Source organism: Aspergillus brunneoviolaceus (assembly GCF_003184695.1).
Source record: "Aspergillus brunneoviolaceus CBS 621.78 unplaced genomic scaffold BO95scaffold_15, whole genome shotgun sequence".
Taxonomy (NCBI): domain Eukaryota; kingdom Fungi; phylum Ascomycota; class Eurotiomycetes; order Eurotiales; family Aspergillaceae; genus Aspergillus; species Aspergillus brunneoviolaceus.
In genome coordinates this window covers 394,973-419,720 of record NW_020290745.1, presented here as the reverse complement: position 1 = coordinate 419,720, position 24,748 = coordinate 394,973, and the positions used below count along the sequence as shown (strand labels likewise).

Sequence of the window (24,748 nt, the reverse complement as noted above, 5' to 3'; positions counted from 1 at the left end):
AGAAAAGAGAAAAGGACGGAAAAAAAGTAGCCTGGGGTATACTGGATGCTACTGACTGTCAAGAGATGTGCAGTATCTAGTTAAATGTCAACTCAATTCCCTAGGTGGACGTCATCTAAATGAGTAATATTGTAGAGCGGAGTTCGGCATTTCGGCAGACGCAAGAGTCCTGCGCGTTCTGCCCTTGCGGAATCCCGTACTAATAAGGTTACCGGGGAATTAGTGAGTTAGACCTTAACTATAGTCCGCCATAGTTGAGTTCTGACTCAAGTCCCGACAAATACACCTTGACACGATAGATCTTTAGGATTGCACCTGGTGAAACACATTCGCCAATGGCCACCGTCGAAAAAGATCACCGGCCGAAGGTCTGTTTAGTCTGAAGAGGAATGCTCATGAGAATGTTACTTCTAAACTGTGGACGCAGCCCAGTAGTTTGCGATCGATTATCGCGGGCTCAACCGCCGGTGCCGTCGAGATCGGTAATACCTCGCTATGCTCACTTGGCCTCCGTTTACAAAAAGCTAAACAGTATTAGCAATCACTTATCCAGCCGAATGTACGGAACAGACAGATCCTGGTTGGTCTATTCTCAATGGCTAATTAATTCTCCAGTTGCAAAGACCCGTACCCAACTCAACCGCAGACTCCCCGATGCAAAGAAACTTCCATGGCCACCATTTGGCTCACAATGGTATGCTGGGTGCACAACCCTGATCATTGGAAATTCGCTTAAGGCAGGAATCCGTGAGTGGTTCTGTTTGTGGTGCTGAGTCTTTGACGCTACTCTGAGACTGATGCGTTGGTTTCGTGGGTAGGGTTCGTCGCTTTCGACTGGTTGAAGTCACTCCTGCAAGACGAGAACGGCAAGATCTCGGGGCCCCGAACAGTTGTCGCGGGCTTCGGTGCAGGCTTCACTGAGTCATTGTTGGCAGTGACACCATTTGAGAGTATTAAAACACAACTGTTCGTTAGACCCTGGTCGCCAGCTACTTTATGAGCTTAGGTCACTACTCCTCGTTCAGGCGGACAGAACTGACACCCTGTGGCACTATTAGAATTGATGATCGAAAGTCGCAGAAGCCCCGGATGCGTGGGTTCCTGCATGGGAGCAAGATCATTTACCAAGAAAGGGGCCTTCGAGGTTTTTTCCAAGGATTCGTTCCTACAACCGCACGCCAGGCTGCCAACTCGGCGACACGATTCTCGAGTTATACAATGCTGAAACAGATGGCCCAAGGCCAGGTCGCTCCTGGAGAGAAGTTGGGGACTGTGAGCACTTTTGCCATCGGTGGAATAGCCGGCCTTATCACGGTGTAAGCCTACTGTGGCCCTACTCTCGTCAATGTGGCCGATATCTCTGTCCAGAAGAGTTGCTAATCCATTCTTATCTAGTTACGTTACGCAGCCCCTTGATACTGTGAAGACCAGGTTTGTGTTCAAGTCAAACATCTCCTCAGAGACGCGTACTGACACAGTGTTAGGATGCAATCCCTAGAAGCCAGTAAGACTTATAGGAATAGTTTCGTCTGCGCAGCACGCATCTTCAAGGACGAGGGCATTCTGACCTTCTGGTCGGGAGCCGTTCCACGCCTAGCGAGGCTCATCATGAGTGGCGGCATAGTATTCACCATGTATGTGCTCTTATCGATTCGTGCATGATATGATCCAATTGCGTAATCGGCTAATGATAAAACAGGTACGAGAAGACGATGGAGGCATTGGACACATTTGATCCAGAGAGGCGTTATATCTAAGTCGTTATGAAGCTGGTTGGTGTATAGAAACATTACGGGCTGTGTGTGCGCGATTGAAATCGAATTGTAGTCGAATGGGCTTGGTAAAAACCTGCTTAACAGCGTAGTTATTATGGCAATATTTGGCACCATCATCTATACACCCATGCCTGCTAAGCACGTCGCTGTACCTCGTGCTTGATCGATGCTTCTGCCGCCATGACTGCGATTTCGCGATCACCAAACCATGTCCGTACACTATCCATTACGGACTCTAACCCCTGCCCACCAGCTAGGACGTCGTCTAGATTGTGCACAGTGAGCCCGCTACGGTGGTCTGTGCAGCGACTTTGCCCATAATTGTACGTGCGGATTTTATCGCCTCGGCCCATTCGGGCAATGCCACCCATAGCTCCTCTCCTGAGCTCAACAAGTTCCTGTTCTCTCGCCTCTCGCCTCTGTTCGGCCAATTTCGCACGCAAAACTTGCCATGCCTTCTTTCGATTAGAATGCTGGGACCGTGAATCTTGCATCGAGACTACGATACCAGTCGGTACATGCGTCAAGCGAATCGCAGATTCAGTCTTGTTCACATGCTGTCCGCCAGCACCACTAGCTCGCATCTTCTCCGTGCGAACTTCCTGTGGGTCAATGTAATAGTCGCTGTTGGGATCATCGAAACCATGCGCTCCATCGGTGCCACTTCCTGTTTCAGGGAAGCTAGGGAGGACCATTACACTCACAGCACTAGTGTGAGTACGGCCCTTGGCTTCCGTAGCCGGGACTCTCTGAACCCTGTGCACGCCTGACTCTGTTCTCATGGTATCGTACGCACTATCCGTTTCTATCTCCAGAACTGCTTCGCTAAGGCGGTCCTCGGCCGACCCTTCTCCGCCTTCTTTCTTGATGATGGTACAACGAAAACCTCGGCGAGAGCAGAAGGCGATATACATCTTCATCAACTCGAAAGCAAACAGGCCCGCTTCATCCCCACCTGCGCCAGGTCGGATCTCGAGCAGGCATGAGAGCTCTGCAAAAGGATGGCGAGGAATGAGCGCTTTTTTAAGACTCTCTGATATGCTGGGCAATGTAAGCTTGCTACTTTCTAGGTCTTCAATAGCCAAAGACTTCAATTCGGCTTCCGTTCTTGGATCATCTAGCAAGGACTGTAACTCGGATATGGACTGTGCATTGGTCAGCGCCAGCAGATTGACGTGAGGTACTAAGAAACACATGCTTCGTTTGCATTATCCCACTCCTTTAGAGTGTTTGCAACCTGTGCTAGCTCTCCAATCCTTTTTGCGATCTTGGCGTCGAAGGAATCAGCTAGTTGAGTACTTAGAGCAGCATGCTCGACAGCCAGAGTGCGTGCGTGTGTGAGGAGTGCTGGAGAGATATCCGATCCTGTTCGTTTGCGCATGAGCCATGGTCGTCGAAAGTACCACACAAGCGTGGAACAAACTGACCTGTTTTGTACGTCCGACGTTGTAGCAGCGACCGTCGATATAGAGAGGCTCTGGCTGGCCGAACCAAACACCGAGAGCAGAGCCAGGGCACTCCGAGCATTGTCTATTTCCCGAGTTAACAGACGATACCGGCGACAACATCTAGTGCCACGTACATGCGATTGTAGAGTCTGTTGCTCTCGAAACTTGAACAGCGGCCTATTTTCCACGTGTAATTCTGTCACGTGATATGCACAATCAGGGACTGTAACCATACTGTACGGCATGAAACAGTTACCGGACGGTAACCAGCCGTTGCTTCGGGGCAAGACAAAGCGCAAATTACTGTATGTACGTACAGTACAGTGTCGTAAAGGCCAGACTGGAAGATTGCGACTTGCTGCATCCCGCAACAAACATCTCCAATAATAAATCACCACGGTCAGCGCTGGCTGTTATCAACATTCCTGAAAATATGTAACCTGCTCTCCGACCATCAAAAAGGTCATTCTTACCCGCGTTGCTCCCTGTCACTGGCCGCTTCTTGTCTACGACATCTTATATTGCATACTAATATGAAACCACTTCCATAACATCCTACATTTCCACCGTCCTATACTCATCGATTGGCGTCTCTCCTTTTACAAGATGTTCGTCTCTCCGGGACTCCTTGCGGTCTTTCTGGCCTTCCTATCGGTCGTAAAAGGCTGGCAACCCTCTCCAATATCTCACGACACTCCACTTTCATCTTTGATCGCATCTGCAAAAACGCATCTTGCCGGTGGCTCGCCCAGGGACGCTCTGCAGTACTTCGATGCGGCCATCTCAAGAGACCCTGCGAACTACCTGGTCCTCTTCCAGAGAGGCGCTGCTTACCTTTCATTAGGCAAGAACTCTCAGGCTTTAGCCGACTTCGATCGCGTTCTGCAATTGAAGCCAGGTTTTGAGAGCGCCCTTCTGCAGCGATCTCGTCTCAGGGCTAAGTCTGCCGATTGGGCAGGAGCTTTAGAGGATCTCGGCGAGGCTGGTAAGGGTTCGTCTCCAGAATTCAACGAGCTTCAGGAAGCGCACGACTCTGCGCTGCTTGCTCAAGAGGCAGAAAAGCTTGGTTCCTGGGATGTCTGCGTTAGCCACGCGAACGTAGCCCTCAGCAAAGCAAGCATGTCTCTGAGCCTTCGACAAACCCGAGCTCATTGTCGGTTTGAGCGGGGGGAGATAGAGGAGGGTCTTAGCGACCTCGCACATGTCTCCCAAATATCTCCCGGCTCCTTAGAACCCCATTTGCAGATTTCATCGATGCTATTCTACTCCCTTGGTGACTATGATCGCGGCATTTTTCAGATTCGCAAATGCCTGCATTCAGACCCCGACTCGAAAATCTGCAATCGTCTCTACCGCAGAGAAAAGAAGCTTCTTAAAAGAATTCAGACGATGGAAAGCGCTGCAACTTCTAGAAAATTCAACAATGTTGTCAATCTGCTGGTCGGAGTCGGTGACGATAGTGGTTTAATAGTCGATGTACAGAACGATGTAAGGCAGGCAAGGGAAGCTGGATATATCCACCCAGCCGCTCCCAATCGGCTCTATGCCTCGCTGGTTGAGAAAACCTGCGAGGCCTACCAGGAGGTTCGTCAATGTCTGTTTTCCGTGATTGTCTGGCTTATCACTAACACTTCTGACCCAGATACAGATCCGTAAACTAGCGGCCTCCTATTGTTCTCAGGCGCTAGATCTGAACCCATCGTCCTTGGCAGGTCTTCTGTATAAAGGCCAAGTGGCCATCGATGAGGATCGCTTTGAAGATGCAATAAGCGTGCTGAATGACGCCAAGGAGCATCATCCCAATTCTAAGAAAATCCAGGACCTGTTACAGAAAGCTCACGTTCTTCAAAAGCGCTCTAGACAAAAGGACTACTATAAGGTTCTGGGTGTCACACGTGATGCTGATGAGCGTACCATCAAACGTGCATATCGGCAGCTAACAAAACAACATCATCCCGACAAGGTCATATCTCGTGGAGTATCCAAGGAGGAGGCTGAGAAGAAGATGGCTGCCATCAATGAGGCCTACGAAGTCTTATCAGATCCTGAACTAAGAGGACGCTATGACAACGGCGACGATCCCAATGATCCCGAGTCCCAGAGGGGTAATCCATTTCAGTCCGGGCCGTTTGGTAGCGGTCAACAATTCTTTTTTCAACAAGGGGGCCCCCAATTCAAATTCTCCGGGCAGGGTTTCAATTTTCCCGGCGGTGGCTTCCCTTTTCGTTGACAACGGAAGGTTGTATTTGATGTCGATGGACCTACTCGTCTCGCTATCTTCCATCACTGTCTCTCGTTACGTAGCTGTTTTTCCCTTGTATCATATATATCGCCGCCTTGTGATCCGGAGATAGTTTTTCCTTTGAAAATTCCAGGCATACATTCAAGGTAATTTTCATACATCCCAGTCGCGAACTTCCAGTAGATTTCGTCCCGACGTGCGAACTTGTGCATCCAATCAAATATGGCAAGAGATATGGGCAGGTTAATCATGATCATTTCTTCGGGCGGTCTGTCAGGGGAACATAGCTGACTTGGAAGATTTTCTCTTTGCTGACGGACCCGTCTGCCTTCTTGTCGACAACCCATATGTACTGTCCGCCGCTTGGCCCAAGACTTCCTGCTTCTCCATCGTCACTGCCCATGTCCACGGGGATGAACAACCGCCCGGGGGTGCGAAGCTGCTCAATCAATACAGGATGTAGCCGTTCAGCGGCCGCGCCGACATGGATGGCGTCATACGGCGCCCCTTGGGACCATCCCAGCCGCCCATCGGAAGCAATGAACTTCACTCTTTCGGACTTGAGGTACTTACGGCCCTGCTCTGACTTGCTCATATTCTCGCAGGCCAATTTGACAAGCTCTGGTATGTGGTCGATACCAATAACTTGGCCGTTTGCTTGATTTGCAGCCGATGGATCAGTGACAAGGTTGGCAAGGACATGGGTCAAGTAGCCTGAACCGGACCCGATGTCCAAGACATGCGAGCCGGGCTTGAGAAAGTCGATAAGATATTCACATGCATGGCCGTGCATATGCGGTGCAGAGATCGTCGCGGCGTGTCCAATTGGCTGCGGTGAATCTGAGTACGGCCTTGACGGCGCATAGTGGGCCCGGTCAACCTTGCATACCTATCTGTCAGACTTCCAACCATAAGATTCACCTCATCCGGATACCGTTGGTTTTTTATCTCGTGGCTGATTCTCGCAGAGATAGTGATCTCCAGGGAGAAGAAAACGAGATTTCTTGGTTGCTGGGTGAGAAGGGAAAGAAGGGGGTTGCTCACGCCTTTCATGGCATCTCTCACCCTCTCACTTTTTATAAGGCCGGTCCTGTAGAGGTTCTCAACCAGTTCGCTGTTGGTTGAACCAGAACAGTACCACGCCATTGAGTATAGCGTCCGGGCGGATTGCGTGCAGGGTGTAGTTGTGGCGAAAGTCCTAGCAAGCATATATTCCAGAGTATGCACCCCTGCAGCAGCAGAATGATTACCAGAGACGTAGATCGGTAATACTCGATAGGTGTATATTAGATCAGTATAAAGATCATCCGTTGGTGGACTAATTCAAAAACAACAGGATCTTTGAGGAGGGGATTTCGGAGTGATCCGGACAGCTTATGACGTCATTTATTGTAACGTACTAGGTCTTGTGATTGCGCAAGTAATTAACAACCGCTTTACATGCATTACTTACTGCAGTTCCCCGCTATAACGAATCAATCTGTCCGGCCTGGTATATTTGTTGTAACAGGGAATTGTTATAGCGAACTTAATAGATACTCAAGTATATTTAGTAAATATATATATATTCTGAGGTGCCGACCCTTATTTAAACCAAACAAGTGACTTTACAAGCTTTATCTAATCTAATAGAGATGAATTCTTACTTATTTAGGTATGGTTCTACCTCGATACAACGAATTTCGTCATATTACAAAAATGTCAGCGATTTGAGAACTCAGGGTTGGGGCTATTCCGAACATGTTTGTATGATTCTTGATGGTTCTTAGTTGTTGTTACCAGCTAGGTTCTCCGCGTGTGAACAAGAGGTACAGCAAAGGCCTTCGGATCACGTGGCCAGTTTACCCAGAAACGCCGACAGAAAGTAACGAAATTTGTATAGGGGCAGCAAAACTAAGTAAAGTATCTTTACTATAGCGGGACTCGTTAGAGCGGGAAACTGCAGCACATGTAGTAACAGACTTGGGTAGCCGAGCTTCTGATATGCTTGGACCTTCTGTGATAGGCTGGATGTCTTGGTAGTATGGTGTGGATTCTCGCTTCGTCCCCAATTGCGCGTAGTGCTTATGGGACCTTGTTATTGCGGTGTACAGTACTATATATGCTGGGAGTTCAGAGGGGCAAGCAGAGGTGGATGTATATAAATCAAGTAATAATCTCCCCCGCATGTTGCCAAAATGGGATAACCTTTAAGCTTAGATATTGATGTGCCGTACAATAAAACATCAACCAGGCAAGAGTAAATACATACATATTTACTGGCCAGGCCACTTAGTACTAATATCTGTTCTATAAAGCACCGAAGCCATCGAGGACTCCAAATACTCCGTAGAGGGCTGTGAATTGACTATCTGCTGACCTAAGCTGGACTGCTAACTAGTTAGTTAGTTAACTAACTTATTTGGTTATTAAGTTAATTAGATCAGGTAGCAGAATAAAACTTCTTTGATACACTAGAACCACGATTAAAGAACCCTACCATCAAAGGATAGTAATACTATTCCACGGATAATATTAATTGTAAACCCTGAGGACTCCCAATATAGATATTAACAACTATATGAACCTCAATGCCATGGCTAAATGTAAATTTAAGTACTCATTGCTATCGTTAACCCACCCCTTATCAGGGGTTGGTGCCTCTACCTCAGTAATAATTCCACCTTAAGAATAACTGTTATGGAATAGTTGAATTTCATGAATAAGTTGATTGATTTAGGAAGAGGAGAAGAAAGTCCGAAGAATCGGCGAGGCCGAAGTTCTCCCGCTTGAGCGGTGACTAAGGCGGTGTTAAACGAACGGTAGAATATCAAGTTAGCCGATATACGCTACAATAACAAAAAATATATACTAATCCTATTTTTTTAATTATATATAACCTATTAATTTAAAAGATTAGGCTTTACTAATTTTAAAAAAAGATAGAAGTAATAATATATAAAAAGTTAATCTTTAAATAAACAGATACTTTCTAAGTATATCTTTTATAATAATTAGGAAATTAAAAATATTTGAAATTTTACGTATCTTTTTAGCTATTTCTTTTGATATATAATAGTATCAAAAAAGAAAAAGATAGATATATAATTCTGAATATAAAAGATATAAGATTTTAATCTTAAAATCTAATGTCTTGAGTTTATAAAGTTATATATAATCAAAAAAGTAGGATTAGTATATGTTTTTTTGGTATTTTTGAGGTAGAATTATTTGTAAGGTAAAGGCGGCCCTCCATCTGCGGTGGAGGGGCGCCGCAGCGACGAGTAGTTAGTAAGTTATTAGTTAGTCCCTTCCAGTGTAGGCAATGAGGTTTTGTACAGTTTACAGCCTTACCGCCTGTCATATTTGGCTGTTATGCCGCCCTTTGCACAGACTCCCGCACCCCAACTGTACAAAACCCCATTGCCTAAGGGAAAGGGAAAGAGTACTCCGTACTCCATACTTTACAGTGAAAAGGTGACTTGGCCTTAAAAAGTAGGTGAAAAGTCACCTGATGTGTATGAGCGGTGAGTGGTTTTCGTGCCACAGCACTGAAATAACGAGGGTTGGCTGAGCTGCTTTCTGAATCACTTCACGACTGTCAGTAAGGGCTCACCTGTACCCTGGTTTATCGCTAGCCTTGACACATTTGGTTATGATAGTCATGTATGTGACTGGCAAAAATCCCTATAGTGGACATGCGACCAACGGACACGTACCGTACTAGTCAATTGCTCTTGACATGTAATCATGGAAAGTGAAGCAGACTCCACCGTTCAAGCAGAGGTCGATATTCTTATGTTCGATTATCTTCTCTGCACAACAATTGACCAACTTCTATGCCACGGAAGAGCGAAGGCGGAAGGGCAGAAGCGAGAAGACCATAATATCGAGTGGTACCTGAGAACAATTGAAAGTATGTATGGCTGAGCTATTGTCTCCATCATCAAAGCACTGACTGTTTCCAATTGCCAAACTAGCGACCAGAGCAGTGTTGTTAGACCCAAGTAGTCTTTCGGATGACATAAATACCAAAGACCGACTGTTGAATTTTGCCGTGATATTTTGTCACCGGTATGCTTTACTACAGAACAGTGCTCCGGTGGTAACTGCTTTGTTCCTACTGGCCAACTTTCTCGCGCTCTGCGAAGGCGAAGGACCAGGGGAGAGCTGGTCAGAGCTCAAGGATGCCATTTCAGCTCACCTGATTATGGCGGCCGCACAAGAGGAGCTCGCGGCGGCCGGCATTCAATCAACCTCGGACTACGACGAGTGTATTCACCGCGTGCACGAGGCCATAGAAGAACAATCGCCGGCGAAAGGACGACAAGGGTATCTGAAATACTTCCAGCCACCTAGCGGTTTGTCGCTAGAGGTTCACCTAAGGGACATATCGAACGAACTACCCGCAGCTCAGCTTGCACGTGCTGTGGTTGATTACCTGACCAACTTAATGCAATCGCTAGATCCACCCATACTGCTGCAGTTAGAGAGAGGGAAACTTGGTGGACTCACCCGTGAAGAGACCAGGCGGCTTAAAGAAAGAGTAGGACTATGAATGCCCATAATTCGGTCATCTGTACAGTTTATAGTCGGACATTGGGGAGACAAATCACAAGACTAGCTGCAATGGTGGGCCTCTCTACATGGATTGAACAGTAACCAATGTCGATAAATGATTTCTAAGTGGGACCCATGCAAAACAATATTCTACACGCCAGGATATCAGGAACGCGCGGAGATGGTAATGGTCCCTGGGCCTCCGCTGCCGAACGGTAAACAAGTCGTGGCAATCAGCTTAGCCCAGAAGCATGCGACGGGGGTCTTCAATGTATTCCTTGACCTGGAGTAAGTGATAAGGTTAGTTTCTGAGTTAGAATGCTTCAGGTTCGGTGCCTGACCTTGACAAGGAAAGTGACAGCCTCCCGGCCATCCAAAAGGCGGTGATCGTAAGTCAGAGCAAGATACATCATCTGGTTCAAACTTCAGCATAAGCTAAGAGGACGGTAAGGATGCAGGGAGGACTTACAGGGCGAATTTCGACTTTACCGTTGACGGCAACAGGCTTGTCCTTGATGGCATGAAGTCCAAGAACGGCTTGACCAAGTTAGTCAGTTGTCTACTATGTACTAGCCTAAGGCGTGGGGCCTACCCGTCTGTGGAAGATTAATGATCGGCGTGCCCATGAGAGAGCCGAAAACACCGCCCTGTGAAGTTAGCATTGTCAATGGAGTTCGATGTCAAGTATGGACAAAACACAACTTACATTGCTGATGGTGAAAGAACCTCCGGCCATGTCCTCGATCGTCAACTTGTTGTCACGGGCCTGGAATGAGAACTTAGATTAAGTTGCGAGTTCCAATGAGCTTGTGCGACTGACCTTCTTGCCGAGGTCTGCAATGGACTTCTCAATGCCGACAAGGTCCATGTTCTCCGCGTTACGGACCACCGGTGTCACAAGACCCTTTTCAGTGGCGACGGCTACACTGATATCGACATAGTCTCGATAGACAATGGTGTCACCGCCATTCGGCCCTTCAATGGATGCATTGACTGCAGGGACATCTTTCATAGCTAGGACGCATGCACGAGAAAAAGCGCTCATGAATCCCAGCTTGACACCGGTCTTCTTCAGCACATCGTCCTTGTAGAGCTTCCTGAACTCCATGAGTGACGACATGTCCACCTCGTTAAAAGTGGTGAGGGAGGCTGCCGTGTTCTGAGACTGCTTCAAGCGCTCGGCGATTCTCAATCTCATTCTGTTCATCTTCACCTGAACGTGGCATGTCGTGTTAGCGAATTCAAACTAGGCCATGACACAAAGATTATGATAGCAACGAACCCTCCGCTCTTCACGGCCCCCAATGCTGGGTTTGCTGTCCTCGGGAGCCTGGGACTTAGGTGCCGCGGGCTGCGATTTCTCGGGTTCATTTGCCTTGGCGGCGGGCTTCTCGGGAGTGGGCGCTTTTGGTGCCTCAGACGTCTTTGCTTGCTCTGGCTCCGAAGCCGTGGGTTTCTTGGGACTAGCTGGTTCTGCAGACTGTTGAGATGCCTCCTCTTCTTTCTTCGCTTCCGGGGCACCTCCGAGCTCCAGTCTAACAAGGTCCTGACCAACCGTAACGGTGTCCTCCTCGCTCACCAGGAACTCCTTGATCGTGCCAGACTCTGGAGCATTGACGGAGACGTCAATCTAGAACGGGTAAGTGGCTGCTGGGCGTGGAGTATCTCAAAGTCCACGTTTCATGGTCATTAAGCGTTCGTACCTTGTCAGTTTCAATTGTCGCAATCTCCTCATCTCGTTCAACGTAATCCCCGACCTCTGATGATACCGTCAGTGAATTCTAGCAATGTGGACGCCTATAGAGCCTCACGTTTCGAAAACTGCTTCAGGGTGCCTTCGGTGATAGACTCGGCCATCTGTGGGACCTTGACAACAGTGTCCGCTATGGGTCGTCAAGTTAGTGCAGCCGGCAAATATATGGGGTGCTTGATGTACCATAGGTTCTAACTTGGTGGGCTCCGAAGGGAGTAGCAGTAGGGTTGGTGAAGCTTCTGAGCCTTTCTAAGCCGTCTGTTGCTACCCAAGCCGTTTAATCGCGAAGGACTTACCCCAAACCCGTAAACCGTTGCAGAGCCGGGTTCAGCCGACAGGCCACTTTAGCATTTCTTTGGAGCGCATTCGAGGCGAAGTTTCTGGGGCGACCGAAAGAAACAGTGCGGAAAGCCTGGGTGCTCCGAGCCAGACGGTGAAAGGGGAGTCGAGAAGCCATGATGACCTAAGTAAAGAAACAAAAAAGAACAATGATGGTTATCAACAGCAACGTCCGAGAAAGACAAGATACAATCCTAAGCCGCTGTATAATCTCTGGGAAGCAGGCGAAGCGAAGACAGTGGAGTTGTGATCCAACTTGGAATGCAGGTTCAATTATTGAAAGTAAGTTAAGAGGGAGTGACGAAACTTATGTCGGGGTACGTGAGCTTGAGCCCGGGCCGAGACAACCGGGATTTCCCTCAAGAGCAGCTGCATTTTTCCCTGCGACCGGCAAATGAACGGAGTATAATTATTACGCTACTTCGGCTGTCTAGAACTGCCAACTTGGCACTTTTCAGCGCCCGCCAAGGACCGCCGCAGGCCTAATTGTCAAATGAGGTTGAACTCGAAGCCGAGGGCACATTATCGTCATCCCTTTCTTCAACACTGACTTCCCCAGACACAATGCCTCTTAGCGCCGCTGCGTAAGTCAGTCGACTGAACTCCTTCTAGAGACACTCTGACTCTGAATCACAGTTCCCTTTATCGACGGTCCCTCAAACTTGCCCTGGATTGGGCTGTTCACCGTCAGGTTTGGCGAGGACAGGCAGTCTACATTCGCTCACTGTTCGACGCAAACAAAGACGTTCGCGATCCTCGGCAACAGAAGGTATCCTTGAATTGGAGCTGCAATGTACAGTGGTATCAGACCTAGTCTAATAGCGATTCAACAGGTGCTGTTACAGGAAACCGAGAAACTACTTGAGACATGGAAGCACCCGGACCCCTATCGCGCGCCTACTGCTCCAGGAGGTATTTGATTGCTAGTCCAAGCTTGCCGCAAGGATCAGGTGCTAACTTTCTATAAGGCAGTAAATGGGAGAGAAACCTTCCTGCCCCCCAGTTGCCTCGTAAGTTCATGCGTTTTGTCCTTGATAACAGACTCTTACATGTTGTCCGGCACGTCGTACTGACACCCATCAGTCGCTGCCCAGCCTGCGGGCCACTGATCGCCGTCTACAAAGTACTTTAGCTTATCTGTTACAAAAATACAATTTGAATAGCACACTTGCAGGAGGCTTGTCAAGGCAGTAAACCATAGATATTGAAAAGCAATAAGTATCACTCGCTGTCGTGACAACAAGTCAACACGCCGACGTCTAGAATGCAGCATATTGAAAAAATGTATCCATAATTCTCGGTATCATTCCATGTCCGTGGACATAATGTACAACCATGAAACTAAAAGCTAAAAGGAAGAAAACAACGCAGAGCCATTAACGTGCCCAGACCAGAACCCCGTTATCACATCAATAAGAGAACCAATCCACGCCGAATCAGAAAACCCAAACCAAAGAAAAATTGTTCACAGCTCCTGGCTACCCGAGCCCTTGCCACTCTTAGGGGTCTTCTTGGGCAAAAGGTCTAAATCGTGTTAGCACTATGTCAGTCAACTTAGATCGAGAACTTGAAACATACTCTGGTGAATGTTGGGGAGGACACCACCCTGAGCAATGGTGACGTGGCCCAGAAGCTTGTTCAACTCCTCATCGTTTCTGATGGCAAGCTGGAGATGGCGGGGAATAATACGGGTCTTCTTGTTGTCACGGGCAGCGTTGCCTGCCAATTCAAGGATTTCGGCGGCGAGATATTCAAGAACGGCGGCAAGGTAAACAGGGGCACCTGGCATCGTGTCAGGGAAATAGAGGCGAATGGGACGATTCCAGGAGCTTACCAGCACCGACACGCTGAGCGTAGTTGCCCTTGCGGAGAAGACGGTGAACACGACCAACAGGGAATGCAAGACCGGCCTTGGACGAGCGGCTAGAAGACATGATTGGGTTAGCTTCAGTTGTGGCGGGTGGTGGATGGTGGCTCTCACGATTGGGCGTTCTTGCTGCCGCTGGCCTTGCCTCCAGACTTTCCTCCGGTCATTTTGATGATTGTTGTTTTTGTTTTGTGAGAGTCGTGCGAAGAAGGTATACGATAGGGTCAGGACGTCGACACGGCGAAAAGGTTAGTTTATGGGGTTGAGGGTTGACGGCGAACGCGAGGGAGCGGAGGACATATATAACAACGCGACAAGGGTGACGTTAGGCTAATGGGGAGCCTTTCAGATCACCCTCTCGCTTAGCGGGGCTAACCAATCAAAGAAGAGATCATATCACCTGGCGCGCATGGCTTGGCGGAGATGGAATTGGCATGATTCCGGGTAGGGGCTACCTTATGGGGTATAGCTCTGTAATGATGGGGATGCGTTTCAATACAGTCATGCTAGCGTGATCTGAGGCGTTCTGTGGCGGTAGGTGACGCGTTCCCCACCCTTTAATCATACAGATCATACGTATTTGATACGGTATTGAAATTCTGCTTCTTTCGCGGACCTCAGGATCAACTAGGCATTTGCGAGCTGGTATAAGTAGCGCGCCTCTCTCGTCACCGCGTCTACCTCATTTCAGTTTTCCTCATCATCCTGCTCTCCGTTCTTCTCCACGCTACAACTCAACGCAATCCGCCTTCACCTTCACCCTTTACGTTTTAAACACAAATTCAAGATGCCTCCTAAAGCTGCCGAGAAGAAGCCCAGCACCGGTGGCAAGGCCCCAGCTGGAAAGGCCCCCGCCGAGAAGAAGGAAGCCGGCAAGAAGACTGCCTCTGCCAGCACCGGTGACAAGAAGAAGCGTGGAAAGACCAGGAAGGAGACCTATTCCTCCTACATTTACAAGGGTACGGCCGTTTCACATGTTGCCATGCACAAAGCTAATTCTCGTTCTAGTCTTGAAGCAAGTCCACCCCGACACTGGTATCTCCACTCGTGCCATGTCCATCCTGAACTCTTTCGTCAACGGTATGTCTAGGTCCTGGCCGTATAATGATCTGATCACAGATGCTGACTTTCTTTAGACATCTTCGAGCGAGTTGCTACCGAGGCTTCGAAGCTCGCTGCTTACAACAAGAAATCCACTATCTCGTCGCGGGAGATCCAGACCTCGTAAGTCACTAATTCAATAAAACATGGGGCGCCGGCTGACGAAAGGTAGTGTGAGGCTCATTCTCCCTGGCGAATTGGCAAAGCACGCGGTGTCCGAGGGCACTAAGGCTGTCACAAAGTACTCTTCTTCTGCCAAATAAGCTTCTTGTTTTGTTTGTTTGTTTCTGCGGGATTGTTTTTATGCTACCTCGTCATCAGCAACGGTTCTGAGGTGGTGGGTTACAGGGTGTTCGCGGGATTTTTCTAATGTGTCATGGGATGGCTTTATTTTTTCCCCTTGGGCCAGATGTTTTTATGGTTTTCGTGACATGAATGCGGTGTAACATAACACGGATCTGGGGTTGGTCGCGCAATTTTGCCTTCCCTAGCAGAATTCGATTTCTGAATTGCTTTCCATATCCATTCTTTCCATCCACGCAGCTCTACCGGATCGACATACATTGTCTGGAAAGTCTTTCTGGACTAAGAGCCACGCATTCGTTCCGGGTGTCTATTCTGTATCGTCCAATACCTCAACTTCGTCCAGAGCATCTCGCCCCATGTTTGATGTATCCATCTCATTGATGATATGGATGATCGCTCTGCCTTCTACCGATTTCAACCGACTTTCCCAGTCCTGCCAGTCTTCTTTATTTCGGATGAGAAACCCTATAAGCATACTTGGGTCCATATCCCGCATGTGAATCCTCCGCAGTCGTCGCGTGTGGTAAGTGTCGATCTCATCTTTCGAGTATGACTGCCCTGTGTCACGGTCTGGAAGCGCTGAGCGTGTGAAGTGGGGGTCGAGATAGAATAAATGCGAACCCTGGTGGCCTACAAAATAATGCGAGGCCGAAGGACGTCCCCTAATGTGTTCATCGCATCAGTTTAGTTTGATGATAGCTACTCGGGGACATACCCTGCTATTCCGACCGACTGGGGGAGTTGTAACGCGGCCTTAAGGCCATTCCAGTATGCCGGTGTCACGCGATCGATGCCCAGTCTTATTCCGACAAGTATGAGCGTTGGTTGAATCACGCCTGTCCCGCTACGTGCGATTTCCAGGAATCTGTCTCGATAAACCTCCCCTGTATCATTTGTGACATATACGTTGAGTGCTGGTTCTTGCCACGAAGTGGAGAGCGCCCTAGCTTGATCTTCAGTTCCAGTCGATACCTTAATGTGTGGGTTTTACATACTCAATACATCTGGCGGTTGCGGATGGCCCAAACCACTCTCCTGGGAATTTGCCACATGACTGTGCACCATGCTGTACAAAACGGTGGATCGAGAAGGGGGCACTGGGAGTGTCTGCAAAGAGTGATAGCAAACTGGCTTCATCATTCTGTCTCTGTCCGCGACGCCAGTCTATCAAGATGTTAGCAAGGTAGAGTGGCCGTCTTTAAGGGTCTGAGACCATAATTCTCACCCCGCCCCAGTAGCAGAAAGGCCATCGCATTGATCAGTAGGCTTTGGCCTGATCTTATCATACAGCCCCATCCGGTATCTGATGTAAAACCTTGCGTATCCAACAACTGACTTCGTAGTCGGACGCTTAGTGTCATGGATGCATTGGCATCGTGGCCATCGGTTCTGGGTATTGGTGTGAAGTTCGATCGATAAGTCATCCAGATCCTTGACTCAAAGTCTGAGATGAAGGTCTCTGGCCAAGAATGCTCTGATGTGCCTTGTGTCTTTGAGACCGCTGATGCAACCTCATTGCCTCCGTCACACTCCTCTTGGCCATCATCGGCTAGGTGATATGCGGGTATTAGTTGATCTGTTCAATTCGCTGGGGCACTCTTCCTTTGTGTCTCTTCTATCTTGTTTTGTTTATTCGGGACCATGTGGTTGCGGGCTTACGGGTCTTGGTCTGCGAGGCTTCTGGCCCCTCGGCAGGAAGGTACTTTACCCCCAAACACCAGATAGGTTCGTGTGGTTCTCTGTCGTTCCTGGGCTCGGGATCCCATATATACTGCACGATGCGTTTGCTGCAGCGGCCGATATCCGCGGCATTCATGGTTGCTGTATCTCTTTGAGTTCGCACGGTGCTCAGTTCTGGTCACTCAAGAGGATGGAAGGTTGTCGCCGGTTCGGTTGCTACGTCAGTGTCCGGCGGGGTGTGGGTCCAAGACATCGCCGGCCCGCTTGGGTCATGCGGAATGGGCCATATGAGCACCGGTGCTGCACCATTTGGCTGAAAAGGCTCTCGTTAGGTGGGGTAACAGGATGGGCATGGCATTTATACTTTATGTTACTGGCTGCCCTAACAAGATCTTTGATGGAGCGTTCTTTTGTTCTTTACTTTACCGTGTGTTCCAAGTCCCTCGTTTGGGGCGTAATGCTGGTGAAGTTTATACAACGGTAGAAGAATATATAAACACATGAGACCGGACGACTATGATAGTGCCTCACAGAGAAATATCCTATACTTCAGAGACAAAGTATTTGAAGGACTATATATGTGTCGTGGAAATACCTACTAAGGGCACAATCTATCTGAAGCAGGCAGTGCAGACATGCCTGGACTGGCAGCTTCAGTGATCTACTGTGTAGATACTAGTAGATACCCACCCAGGTGGAGTGTGGACATCGGATCCCCCCCGCAGACATTCACTCACCGCCCGCCCGACGAAGTGGAAAACCCAGAGCCGCCCCCTCGGGTAAGGTTTGAAAGTAACTACTGCAGTTCTTACACATCGCTTACATCCTTCAGGTACATCCCTCACTGCCGCAAGCACTTACGCACACAAAAGAGCGGCCCCAGGATGCCACGGTCCAAGGTGAAGCCGAGGGTTAAGAAGCATAAAGGAACAGTATCCAGCCTTCAAGGTACTGGCACCCGTTTACCATGAATACTCACATGTTCATGCTGACCCCACAGAAGCCACAGGCAAAAACCATCTTACACTGCAACAAGAAGCACGCAACACAGAGGGCCGCAGTTCACGAAGGGTAGACACCTCTCTTCGCCACCACGTGATACAATTCGTCAGCGCAGGAAACACGCCATCAGATTTAGATCAAGAAAAAAGTCCACGGCCTCCAGAACCTCTTTACAAACCCCAGGATCTGTCAAATGTAGAGTCATCTGATGCTGTCACGATTTCAAGCCTATCATTTGCAGTTGACCATGACCAATGCCACTTCGAACTGCCTGAGGAAGATCTCACTCCTAGAGCCACATCGGACATAGCCACATCATGGTCTCCGAATACAGATGACTCCAGCGAGGACGAGGTGGTTTTCTCGGGGCGCCGAAATCAGGTCGCCGAGCACACTCATAGAGGATCAGTGTCGATATCCGTCGCCAAGTGTGCAGACATACCCAGCCCCGCCGACGACAAAAGGCGCACACTCCCTCCTGATATATGCCCCGAAAGTGTCCCACCGTTCAGACCCGACATAGCTCCAGCAGAGGAGTCCTCGGTTGGACAGGGACTGGGTGAATGTCCAGATTATATCAGTCTCAAGGTCAAAAGGACACAGAAGAAGGAGAAGACGATTCGGAGGCATTCAACGACAGACGAAGACGCTGTCCTAGCTGATTATATCGCAAACATGGATGATGAATATTCTATCCTGCAGGGCGGACGCAGCCAGGATAGAGGTTCTGAAGCGTATACCATGGTGAAGACAGGTCATTCACCACGTTTCAACAGCAGCAGGGGACGTACCGATAGAGCAACATCATCTCGTATTGAAGCCGCTCGCCGGGGTTCCTCAAAGGAGTGCGTCGACCGTGCAGGATGTAGGTGGAAATATTCTTGCGATATATGTTCTCATGCTAACTGTACTAGGCAACGATTTGGAGGTGAGACTGACAACACAGGGCCTGTTGATTGCCCCAGGTACGGATGGATACAGGGAAAGCAGTCAACTGATCGACAATGATCCCGAGCACGCGGAGGGGGGTGGATTGAACAGCACAGTGCTGCCAGACTCGTCCTCTGATATTGATTCTGCTCATGGAAACGAATGGGAGACTAGAGATCCCCCTTCAGATGTTCAACAAGAACATGACGAAGAGGAAAGCATGTTTGCATCGGCGAATGCGTTTGCTGACGCGCTAGATCTTGATCCTTACTACGGGTTTGATATCATGGACTTCAACCGACCCAGTCTGAAGCAAAAGCCCAAACGGACTGGTCGTGGATTCAATGCTTACTTGCCCGACAGTGACCTGGAGGCGGAACTCTTGAGTGCATGGGAAACCGACCGCGCTAAGAAAAAATCGAGAAAGCAGCAAAGAGAGCAACTTCGCTCTGAAGGGTTGCTTGGTCGACGAAATGGCGAGCCAGATCTCAGGGTGAAGTATGCGAAAGGAATGGACAGCACCGAACTGAAGATGGAAATACGACTTTTTCTGCTGTCAACAAAGCATAGGTACCTTCCGACACCTTCATTGTATGCTCTAGTATTTAGACTAACGCAATATGGCACCAACAGCTTGGTTCTCCCTCCAATGGCGAAGCAACAACGAAAGCTAGTGCATGAACTGGCAAACATGTTGTGTCTCACTTCGCAGTCACGGGGTAAAGGAACAAATCGATTTCCAATCATGAACAAGACGTCACGGACTCCGGGCTTTACCCAGCAAACCATCCCTCAATTGGAACGAATACTGTCGAAGGGCAAGTACGTCCAACGAGGCTCCAAATCTTGGGACCACAAGGCGACAAAACCAGCCAAAGCTCGACGTGGCCGCCCCGACGCATCGGCAACATACATGGATGGGGAAGTTGTTGGTGCTTCGGCACCTGAAATTGGCGCAGGAAACCGAGGGAGGGCTATTCTTGAAAAGATGGGTTGGAGCATTGGCACACCCTTGGGGGCTACCAATAACAAGGGTATCCTACAGCCGGTGGCGCACGTTGTAAAGAACTCTAGGGCTGGCCTTGGCTAGATTGACGTCTTAGGAGACGCCTGCAGCAGGCCTCGCTAATCACGTTGATCAAAGTTCGTTTTGTAGAAGCAGCTTGCCAGTAGTACTTCATGAAATTTTCGAGATATAGCTACTGGTGGTTGCCCACAGAATTTGCAACAAAGGAGGGCTTGATGCAGTCGAGATATCCACGCTATTTTGCTCAATGCGACAAAATCACCTCTTGGTTGCAAGTGCCTGCACCCGGAGCTGAGCATGGTTAGACTTTCTGATATGGGTAAAAAGCTGTGATCTAGAGGCAAAGTCGACACCACAGGTAGCACATCGGCGGTCTTGAGCCTCATTCTCGGCTTGTTGGGCTTTCTTCAGACGCTTTAGCTTGGCCTTTCCCAATTTTGCTGGAGTCACCGGTGGCTGCTCGTGTATCTGTGTTGCCGACAAATTTTCAGTTAGATTATTCATTGTGTCTGCCGGATTTTGTATATCATCGTCTTTTAGCTGAAGTCGACCTTCCACACAATCTCGAGGCGCATAGTCAGTGTCACAATCTGAACTATTATTTGCCTCCTTAGAGGAACTGGAAGTAGCGATGATGCCAGTACATGGGCTATCATGTTTGTCGAGATGGTTGTCTTCACCCTCTGGTTCTGCATTTGAACTACTGCAATCCAGCGATTCGTGACTTGGTGAAGCTGAACGTGACTTCTTGTTCATGTCTAGAACAGATGTTGAGCTGTTACATGGCAAGGCGGTTGTTTTCTGCGCAGAGTTGAGGGTGGAGAAATCATCCACTAACCCCAGCTGCTTATTCTCAGCCCTCATTTCTCTTTGCAACTGTTTGACGGCCTTGATATGCTTCTTGCTTCGTTCGTGTGTCTCAAATTGTTTAGTACTCTTGAAGCTTTTATCACACACAACACAATCAAAATGCTCTACCGCGACATCTGAGATATTGTAGCTGCCATCGGAGTCAATCTCACTGTGATCTTGTGACGTCGCCCACTCTGGTGCGACATATTCGCGAAACTTGGCTTGGTTGACTGCTCGTGACCTTGCAGCTTGCGCAGCAGTGGAACGACGAAGAAATTCTTGTCGCTGAGATTCACTCTGAACATTGGACTTGTATCGAGGGTCACGCTTTTTAACAAACGCCACAAGCGACCGGACTGCATCATTGAATTCCCGAACTCCATCCTCACGTAGACGTTTGTTCTCTTTCTCCATCAGCCGCCTAACACGTCGGTCTGGGGCCTCTGAATAACGGTATCTATCTTTCCACGCGAATGTCTTTGTGGTTGAGAAGCCACTCCAGGCCACGTAAAAAGGACGCACAACTTCCTCATATCCATCGTCACGATGACCAAAGGTTGGATACTTTGCTGTATTTGTTCCTTCGCCGGAGGTACTTAGCTCTTCCTCCAGAGCGAGACGTGAGAAAATCTCACGAAGACCACCATAGAATCCCTCAGGGGAATCAGAGAACTCCATTCGAGGACTGAATTGTGAAAACAGCCCGAATATGTCACCTGCAGTCGTGATTTTGGTATTGTTTGATAATCTGACATCTTCAAAATTTCCATCCTGCCCTAAAATGGCTTCTTGATGAGAATCATACCAGGCGCGCTCTTGGGGATCTGAGAGCACTTCGTAAGCAGCCTGAACCTCCGCAAATAGCTTCGTCGCGTTTTCCACATTTCCAAAGTTCTTGTCAGGATGTAACTCCAGAGCTTTTTTCCTGTATGCCTTTTTAATTCTTTTTAAGCAGCCGGCAGATGGTGTCAGTCTAAAGTAAGCCAGACAGAGAGGATGAGAAGGGAAGGGAGGGCCAAAAGAAATGGCTTACTCTTCTCCAGATGCGTCTCGAGCGACCTGCAAGAGTTCATAGTACCCGATCCTCTTATTCTTATCAACAGAGGTACCGGGTTCTTCAGTGTTGGTTGTGGAGTAATATTGGCCCATTCCTGCGGTATTTGTTCCTCAATGCTAATAAGGAAGGATTGAAGGACATATGTGACGAATTATGGTTACTCTTACTACGTAGGTCAACAAAAAAAAGTACCCGGGTATCCGCCTAACTCTGATTCGTGTTCTCCAACCTCAAATGATATCGGTACATACAGGTGCTCACTAGTGTGGCGACTCATTGCGTTGCCCAGTCTAGTATTGGGGTCATTTTGTCATACTTTCACAAGTCATCCTTATATACTTGTTTAGCGGTATGGTTTTGTCTCTTGATTGCCTCCCTGAAGAGCTGCTACAACACGTCCTTCATTACTGTGAACCATTCTCCACGGCTGCATTAGAACGAACAGCTCGCAGATTTCGCGGAGTCACTAGTGAACCGACACTATGGCGCTTTTATTGTTTGACACAGTTCAAATATTGGGCCCCTGGTCACGAACTGTCTAAGAGGTTGACAGCTCCCATATCAAGTACAGATTGGAAACAGCTCTATGTAACGAAGCATACAAGCTACCGCGCAACTACACGCCTGCTGAACAATATCCTCCGCAGTCAGGCTGGGAGGATCGAGCAGATCCAAGCCATAACTGACCTTGGATACGATGCTAAAGATGCTCTTTCACATAACATCTCTGTGGGGCCCGAGGCAGAAGACCATTTGGCACGGAGGTTGGTACCATTAACTTCATATTCTTTCTGCCTGCCATATTGTTTAACCATACGTCTACCATGAAAGATATTACGCCAGAGCGGTCTTGTCCTGTCTCCATCGAAACTTTGCCATCCGGGAATGGGAGAACCTTAGACGTGGAGAAGTTGTGTCTTTAACTAGGGCGCTTGGAGCGTTCGATCTATTCATCCCGGAGAGTGGGTTTGGCAGTCTGGAAGAGGTAGGCTATCATCTTCAGTTGGGAATGTCACCATAACTGACTGGCTTTGAAGATCGTCATTAAATTGGATAATGTCACATCGCTATTTATCGAAAACCACCCACAATTTCAACAATTAACCTGTCGTAATAAGGCTAGAGCCATCGCAGGCTTCCTTCGAGCGAACAATTTCAATGGTATTGAACCGGGAAGGAACTATCACCGCCTGGAGCATAATTTCTTAGGTGTTTCACTGAATGATCCTGCTCACAACTCACTTCCTCTAGTCTCGGCTGCTATTTACTGCCATGTTGCACAGAAACTAGGCCTCGACGCGAGGCCATGCGGTTTTCCTTTTCACGTTCACGTAATTATCATGCCTGCGACCGGATATGATGTCGATGGTCATGCAGTCGAAGCTGGAATGCGAGGAGGTCCTATTTATATGGATCCGTTCAGATCAGACAAGGAGACACCAGTTACGGATCTGCAGCATCAGTTGAACTTTCTGGGAGCCTCCGCTGCGGAGCAATCGACGTTCCTTGGGAAGTCTGAGGTGTCGGAGATCGTGCTTCGTTCCAGCAAGAACATATTAAACTCTATTCAGCACGGTGGTGATTTTGACGACGTACATTCTGCATCAGTTGATTTGGCCAGTGCAAAATATGCCGCTGTCTGGTCATCTATGCTACTTTCGGATCCGGCTCGCTCTATCGAGTTGAGGCATAACCTTCCATGGTTAATGGAGCTTCTAGTCATGGAATTTCCATCAGATGTAAATCTGGTTGAGCACTTCATCACTCCTATTTTCAACGGTATGGCTGAGCATGACAACATCTTGGAAAGCCTTCATGTTATGCGGGCTGTGGACGGGATTCCGAGGGAGGTCAAAAAGCGCTCCGCTCAAGATGGCAGCGTCAGGTATCGAATTGGCCAGGTTTTCAGGCATCGCCGATACGCATACCGCGCCATTATTACTGGGTGGGATGTGGAGTGTGGTGCGGGTGAGCAGTGGATGAGACGTATGGGAGTGGACAATCTTCGAAATGGTCGACACCAAAGTTTCTATCATGTACTGTATGTGACTGTGTTTGATAAGGTTACTAACCGACTGTGAGGCTAACAATTCCAGTGTTGAGGATAGAAGTGTTCGGTACGTGGCAGAAGAAAGCATTGAGCCTCTTGTCACAGAGATAGCAGATTTGCCACACAGTTTGGTCGCAATTGCAGGCAAACACTTCAAGAGATGGGATAATGATAGAAGTGTTTTTGTGAGTAATATTACCGACGAATATCCAGATGATTAACAAGTATGGTATCCTGGTGTTGACCACTATGTACTATGTTATTCTTTTTTTTAAAAAAAAAAGCCTCTACTAGGACTACACATCTTATTATTTCTACTGGCGTGGTGTTTGTCGGTATTGTGGGGAGAAAAGCGCGCCGGGTGAAGGTGGAGGGAAAAGGAAGGGACAGGGACTGGGCAACAAAAGCTTGAATGCTTCCTTGCGTGCTGATTGGGGGATCGGCCTTTCCGGTAAAAAGGGTGGGTCGCTATCCGCGTATCTGTTGCAGCGCGGTTGTTCTGCCTATAGCTTCTGCCGTCGGGCTTCATCTTCTCAATCCTCAGTATCTAGCTGTTCTTTTAAGTTAGCAACAATGGTATATTCATATAGAAAATTAATATATAGTATGTCTGTGACAGCTCAAAGATGTGTATTAATGTGTATTGATTGATTGATTGATTGATTGATTAATTGATTGATGATAATGATGATGATAATGATAATGATAATGATAAATTCAATCTTGCAGCATCTAGCAGGCTTAAGATCTGTATAATAGTGGTTATGATAATTAGTCGGT

At 48.3% G+C, this 24,748-nt stretch overlaps 13 protein-coding genes across 13 annotated transcripts; 7 read left to right on the top strand and 6 right to left on the bottom strand.

Moving 5' to 3' along the window:
* Positions 1 to 335: 335 nt before the first annotated feature.
* On the top strand, positions 336 to 1,890 carry BO95DRAFT_512401 (putative mitochondrial tricarboxylate transporter (Ctp); the record flags this gene model as incomplete). The annotated part of the gene is made up of 9 exons (XM_025591514.1): positions 336 to 368; positions 428 to 482; positions 539 to 559; positions 616 to 747; positions 819 to 966; positions 1,059 to 1,316; positions 1,396 to 1,431; positions 1,485 to 1,634; positions 1,700 to 1,890. 9 exons carry the CDS (start codon positions 336 to 338, stop codon positions 1,755 to 1,757), a joined length of 891 nt encoding a protein of 296 aa, XP_025444906.1. The 3' UTR covers positions 1,758 to 1,890.
* Positions 1,786 to 3,336, bottom strand: BO95DRAFT_56530 (putative mitochondrial translation release factor (RF-1)). Its single transcript, XM_025592061.1, has 3 exons — positions 3,203 to 3,336; positions 2,974 to 3,140; positions 1,786 to 2,920 (listed from the first exon to the last, which is right to left on the bottom strand). The coding sequence occupies exons 1-3, from the start codon at positions 3,300 to 3,302 to the stop codon at positions 1,910 to 1,912; spliced, it is 1,278 nt and encodes a 425-aa protein (XP_025444905.1). The 5' UTR covers positions 3,303 to 3,336; the 3' UTR covers positions 1,786 to 1,909.
* Positions 3,337 to 3,589: 253 nt separating this feature from the next.
* Positions 3,590 to 5,622, top strand: BO95DRAFT_440428 (DnaJ and TPR domain protein). The gene is made up of 2 exons (XM_025585965.1): positions 3,590 to 4,807; positions 4,866 to 5,622. Exons 1-2 carry the CDS (start codon positions 3,830 to 3,832, stop codon positions 5,451 to 5,453), a joined length of 1,566 nt encoding a protein of 521 aa, XP_025444904.1. The 5' UTR covers positions 3,590 to 3,829; the 3' UTR covers positions 5,454 to 5,622.
* A 96-nt stretch (positions 5,623 to 5,718) lies between these two features.
* On the bottom strand, positions 5,719 to 6,611 carry BO95DRAFT_357103 (protein-L-isoaspartate O-methyltransferase; the record flags this gene model as incomplete). Its single annotated transcript, XM_025582336.1, has 2 exons — positions 5,719 to 6,345; positions 6,510 to 6,611. The coding sequence occupies 2 exons, from the start codon at positions 6,609 to 6,611 to the stop codon at positions 5,719 to 5,721; spliced, it is 729 nt and encodes a 242-aa protein (XP_025444903.1).
* Positions 6,612 to 9,292: 2,681 nt separating this feature from the next.
* BO95DRAFT_440426 (uncharacterized protein) lies at positions 9,293 to 10,107 on the top strand. Its single transcript, XM_025585964.1, has one exon. It carries the CDS (start codon positions 9,655 to 9,657, stop codon positions 10,000 to 10,002), a length of 348 nt encoding a protein of 115 aa, XP_025444902.1. The 5' UTR covers positions 9,293 to 9,654; the 3' UTR covers positions 10,003 to 10,107.
* A 135-nt stretch (positions 10,108 to 10,242) lies between these two features.
* Positions 10,243 to 12,214, bottom strand: BO95DRAFT_356911 (putative dihydrolipoamide succinyltransferase; the record flags this gene model as incomplete). The annotated part of the gene is made up of 11 exons (XM_025582328.1): positions 10,243 to 10,287; positions 10,346 to 10,417; positions 10,474 to 10,541; positions 10,597 to 10,651; positions 10,711 to 10,770; positions 10,825 to 11,217; positions 11,287 to 11,634; positions 11,708 to 11,763; positions 11,816 to 11,887; positions 11,941 to 11,993; positions 12,054 to 12,214. The coding sequence occupies 11 exons, from the start codon at positions 12,212 to 12,214 to the stop codon at positions 10,243 to 10,245; spliced, it is 1,383 nt and encodes a 460-aa protein (XP_025444901.1).
* Positions 12,215 to 12,544: 330 nt separating this feature from the next.
* BO95DRAFT_440423 (NADH dehydrogenase [ubiquinone] 1 beta subcomplex subunit 9) lies at positions 12,545 to 13,275 on the top strand. The gene is made up of 5 exons (XM_025585963.1): positions 12,545 to 12,680; positions 12,733 to 12,865; positions 12,930 to 13,008; positions 13,065 to 13,106; positions 13,180 to 13,275. Exons 1-5 carry the CDS (start codon positions 12,661 to 12,663, stop codon positions 13,203 to 13,205), a joined length of 300 nt encoding a protein of 99 aa, XP_025444900.1. The 5' UTR covers positions 12,545 to 12,660; the 3' UTR covers positions 13,206 to 13,275.
* A 218-nt stretch (positions 13,276 to 13,493) lies between these two features.
* On the bottom strand, positions 13,494 to 14,130 carry BO95DRAFT_408438 (histone H2A; the record flags this gene model as incomplete). The annotated part of the gene is made up of 3 exons (XM_025584107.1): positions 13,494 to 13,878; positions 13,931 to 14,019; positions 14,078 to 14,130. 3 exons carry the CDS (start codon positions 14,128 to 14,130, stop codon positions 13,646 to 13,648), a joined length of 375 nt encoding a protein of 124 aa, XP_025444899.1. The 3' UTR covers positions 13,494 to 13,645.
* A 620-nt stretch (positions 14,131 to 14,750) lies between these two features.
* Positions 14,751 to 15,327, top strand: BO95DRAFT_356952 (histone H2B family protein; the record flags this gene model as incomplete). Its single annotated transcript, XM_025582331.1, has 4 exons — positions 14,751 to 14,922; positions 14,972 to 15,043; positions 15,100 to 15,187; positions 15,237 to 15,327. The coding sequence occupies 4 exons, from the start codon at positions 14,751 to 14,753 to the stop codon at positions 15,325 to 15,327; spliced, it is 423 nt and encodes a 140-aa protein (XP_025444898.1).
* BO95DRAFT_490775 (cysteine protease ATG4) lies at positions 15,276 to 17,216 on the bottom strand. Its single transcript, XM_025590623.1, has 5 exons — positions 17,030 to 17,216; positions 16,596 to 16,889; positions 16,366 to 16,534; positions 16,086 to 16,313; positions 15,276 to 16,032 (listed from the first exon to the last, which is right to left on the bottom strand). The coding sequence occupies exons 1-5, from the start codon at positions 17,184 to 17,186 to the stop codon at positions 15,678 to 15,680; spliced, it is 1,203 nt and encodes a 400-aa protein (XP_025444897.1). The 5' UTR covers positions 17,187 to 17,216; the 3' UTR covers positions 15,276 to 15,677.
* A 633-nt stretch (positions 17,217 to 17,849) lies between these two features.
* BO95DRAFT_440421 (putative R3H and G-patch domain protein) lies at positions 17,850 to 20,389 on the top strand. The gene is made up of 4 exons (XM_025585962.1): positions 17,850 to 17,998; positions 18,054 to 18,917; positions 18,967 to 19,552; positions 19,616 to 20,389. The coding sequence occupies exons 1-4, from the start codon at positions 17,935 to 17,937 to the stop codon at positions 20,070 to 20,072; spliced, it is 1,971 nt and encodes a 656-aa protein (XP_025444896.1). The 5' UTR covers positions 17,850 to 17,934; the 3' UTR covers positions 20,073 to 20,389.
* BO95DRAFT_440420 (putative C2H2 finger domain protein) lies at positions 20,162 to 22,061 on the bottom strand. Its single transcript, XM_025585961.1, has 2 exons — positions 21,895 to 22,061; positions 20,162 to 21,804 (listed from the first exon to the last, which is right to left on the bottom strand). The coding sequence occupies exons 1-2, from the start codon at positions 22,008 to 22,010 to the stop codon at positions 20,268 to 20,270; spliced, it is 1,653 nt and encodes a 550-aa protein (XP_025444895.1). The 5' UTR covers positions 22,011 to 22,061; the 3' UTR covers positions 20,162 to 20,267.
* A 59-nt stretch (positions 22,062 to 22,120) lies between these two features.
* BO95DRAFT_471772 (YccV-like-domain-containing protein) lies at positions 22,121 to 24,370 on the top strand. The gene is made up of 4 exons (XM_025589614.1): positions 22,121 to 22,682; positions 22,750 to 22,903; positions 22,956 to 23,959; positions 24,015 to 24,370. Exons 1-4 carry the CDS (start codon positions 22,270 to 22,272, stop codon positions 24,187 to 24,189), a joined length of 1,746 nt encoding a protein of 581 aa, XP_025444894.1. The 5' UTR covers positions 22,121 to 22,269; the 3' UTR covers positions 24,190 to 24,370.
* The last annotated feature ends 378 nt before the right edge of the window (positions 24,371 to 24,748 follow it).

What these genes read in the sequence shown, in the direction of transcription:
- BO95DRAFT_56530 (XM_025592061.1), bottom strand. Translation starts at nt 3,302, where the DNA reads ATGCTCGGAGTGCCCTGGCTCTGCTCTCGGTGTTTGGTTCGGCCAGCC. An exon ending in ACGTCGGACGTACAAAACAG is followed by an intron (nt 3,141 to 3,202) that starts GTCAGTTTGTTC and finishes GCAAACGAACAG; the next exon opens with GATCGGATATCTCTCCAGCA. An exon ending in AGTGGGATAATGCAAACGAA is followed by an intron (nt 2,921 to 2,973) that starts GCATGTGTTTCT and finishes ACCAATGCACAG; the next exon opens with TCCATATCCGAGTTACAGTC.
- BO95DRAFT_440428 (XM_025585965.1), top strand. Translation starts at nt 3,830, where the DNA reads ATGTTCGTCTCTCCGGGACTCCTTGCGGTCTTTCTGGCCTTCCTATCG. An exon ending in CCTGCGAGGCCTACCAGGAG is followed by an intron (nt 4,808 to 4,865) that starts GTTCGTCAATGT and finishes CTTCTGACCCAG; the next exon opens with ATACAGATCCGTAAACTAGC.
- BO95DRAFT_440426 (XM_025585964.1), top strand. Translation starts at nt 9,655, where the DNA reads ATGGCGGCCGCACAAGAGGAGCTCGCGGCGGCCGGCATTCAATCAACC.
- BO95DRAFT_440423 (XM_025585963.1), top strand. Translation starts at nt 12,661, where the DNA reads ATGCCTCTTAGCGCCGCTGC. An exon ending in GCGATCCTCGGCAACAGAAG is followed by an intron (nt 12,866 to 12,929) that starts GTATCCTTGAAT and finishes GCGATTCAACAG; the next exon opens with GTGCTGTTACAGGAAACCGA. An exon ending in CGCGCCTACTGCTCCAGGAG is followed by an intron (nt 13,009 to 13,064) that starts GTATTTGATTGC and finishes ACTTTCTATAAG; the next exon opens with GCAGTAAATGGGAGAGAAAC.
- BO95DRAFT_490775 (XM_025590623.1), bottom strand. Translation starts at nt 17,186, where the DNA reads ATGAATGCCGCGGATATCGGCCGCTGCAGCAAACGCATCGTGCAGTAT. An exon ending in GCAACCGCCAGATGTATTGA is followed by an intron (nt 16,314 to 16,365) that starts GTATGTAAAACC and finishes AGATCAAGCTAG; the next exon opens with GGCGCTCTCCACTTCGTGGC. An exon ending in CAGTCGGTCGGAATAGCAGG is followed by an intron (nt 16,033 to 16,085) that starts GTATGTCCCCGA and finishes TGAACACATTAG; the next exon opens with GGGACGTCCTTCGGCCTCGC.
- BO95DRAFT_440421 (XM_025585962.1), top strand. Translation starts at nt 17,935, where the DNA reads ATGCCACGGTCCAAGGTGAAGCCGAGGGTTAAGAAGCATAAAGGAACA. An exon ending in AACAGTATCCAGCCTTCAAG is followed by an intron (nt 17,999 to 18,053) that starts GTACTGGCACCC and finishes ACCCCACAGAAG; the next exon opens with CCACAGGCAAAAACCATCTT. An exon ending in CTGCTGTCAACAAAGCATAG is followed by an intron (nt 19,553 to 19,615) that starts GTACCTTCCGAC and finishes TGGCACCAACAG; the next exon opens with CTTGGTTCTCCCTCCAATGG.
- BO95DRAFT_440420 (XM_025585961.1), bottom strand. Translation starts at nt 22,010, where the DNA reads ATGGGCCAATATTACTCCACAACCAACACTGAAGAACCCGGTACCTCT. An exon ending in CGAGACGCATCTGGAGAAGA is followed by an intron (nt 21,805 to 21,894) that starts GTAAGCCATTTC and finishes CTGCTTAAAAAG; the next exon opens with AATTAAAAAGGCATACAGGA.
- BO95DRAFT_471772 (XM_025589614.1), top strand. Translation starts at nt 22,270, where the DNA reads ATGGTTTTGTCTCTTGATTGCCTCCCTGAAGAGCTGCTACAACACGTC. An exon ending in GAAGACCATTTGGCACGGAG is followed by an intron (nt 22,683 to 22,749) that starts GTTGGTACCATT and finishes CTACCATGAAAG; the next exon opens with ATATTACGCCAGAGCGGTCT. An exon ending in GGTTTGGCAGTCTGGAAGAG is followed by an intron (nt 22,904 to 22,955) that starts GTAGGCTATCAT and finishes CTGGCTTTGAAG; the next exon opens with ATCGTCATTAAATTGGATAA.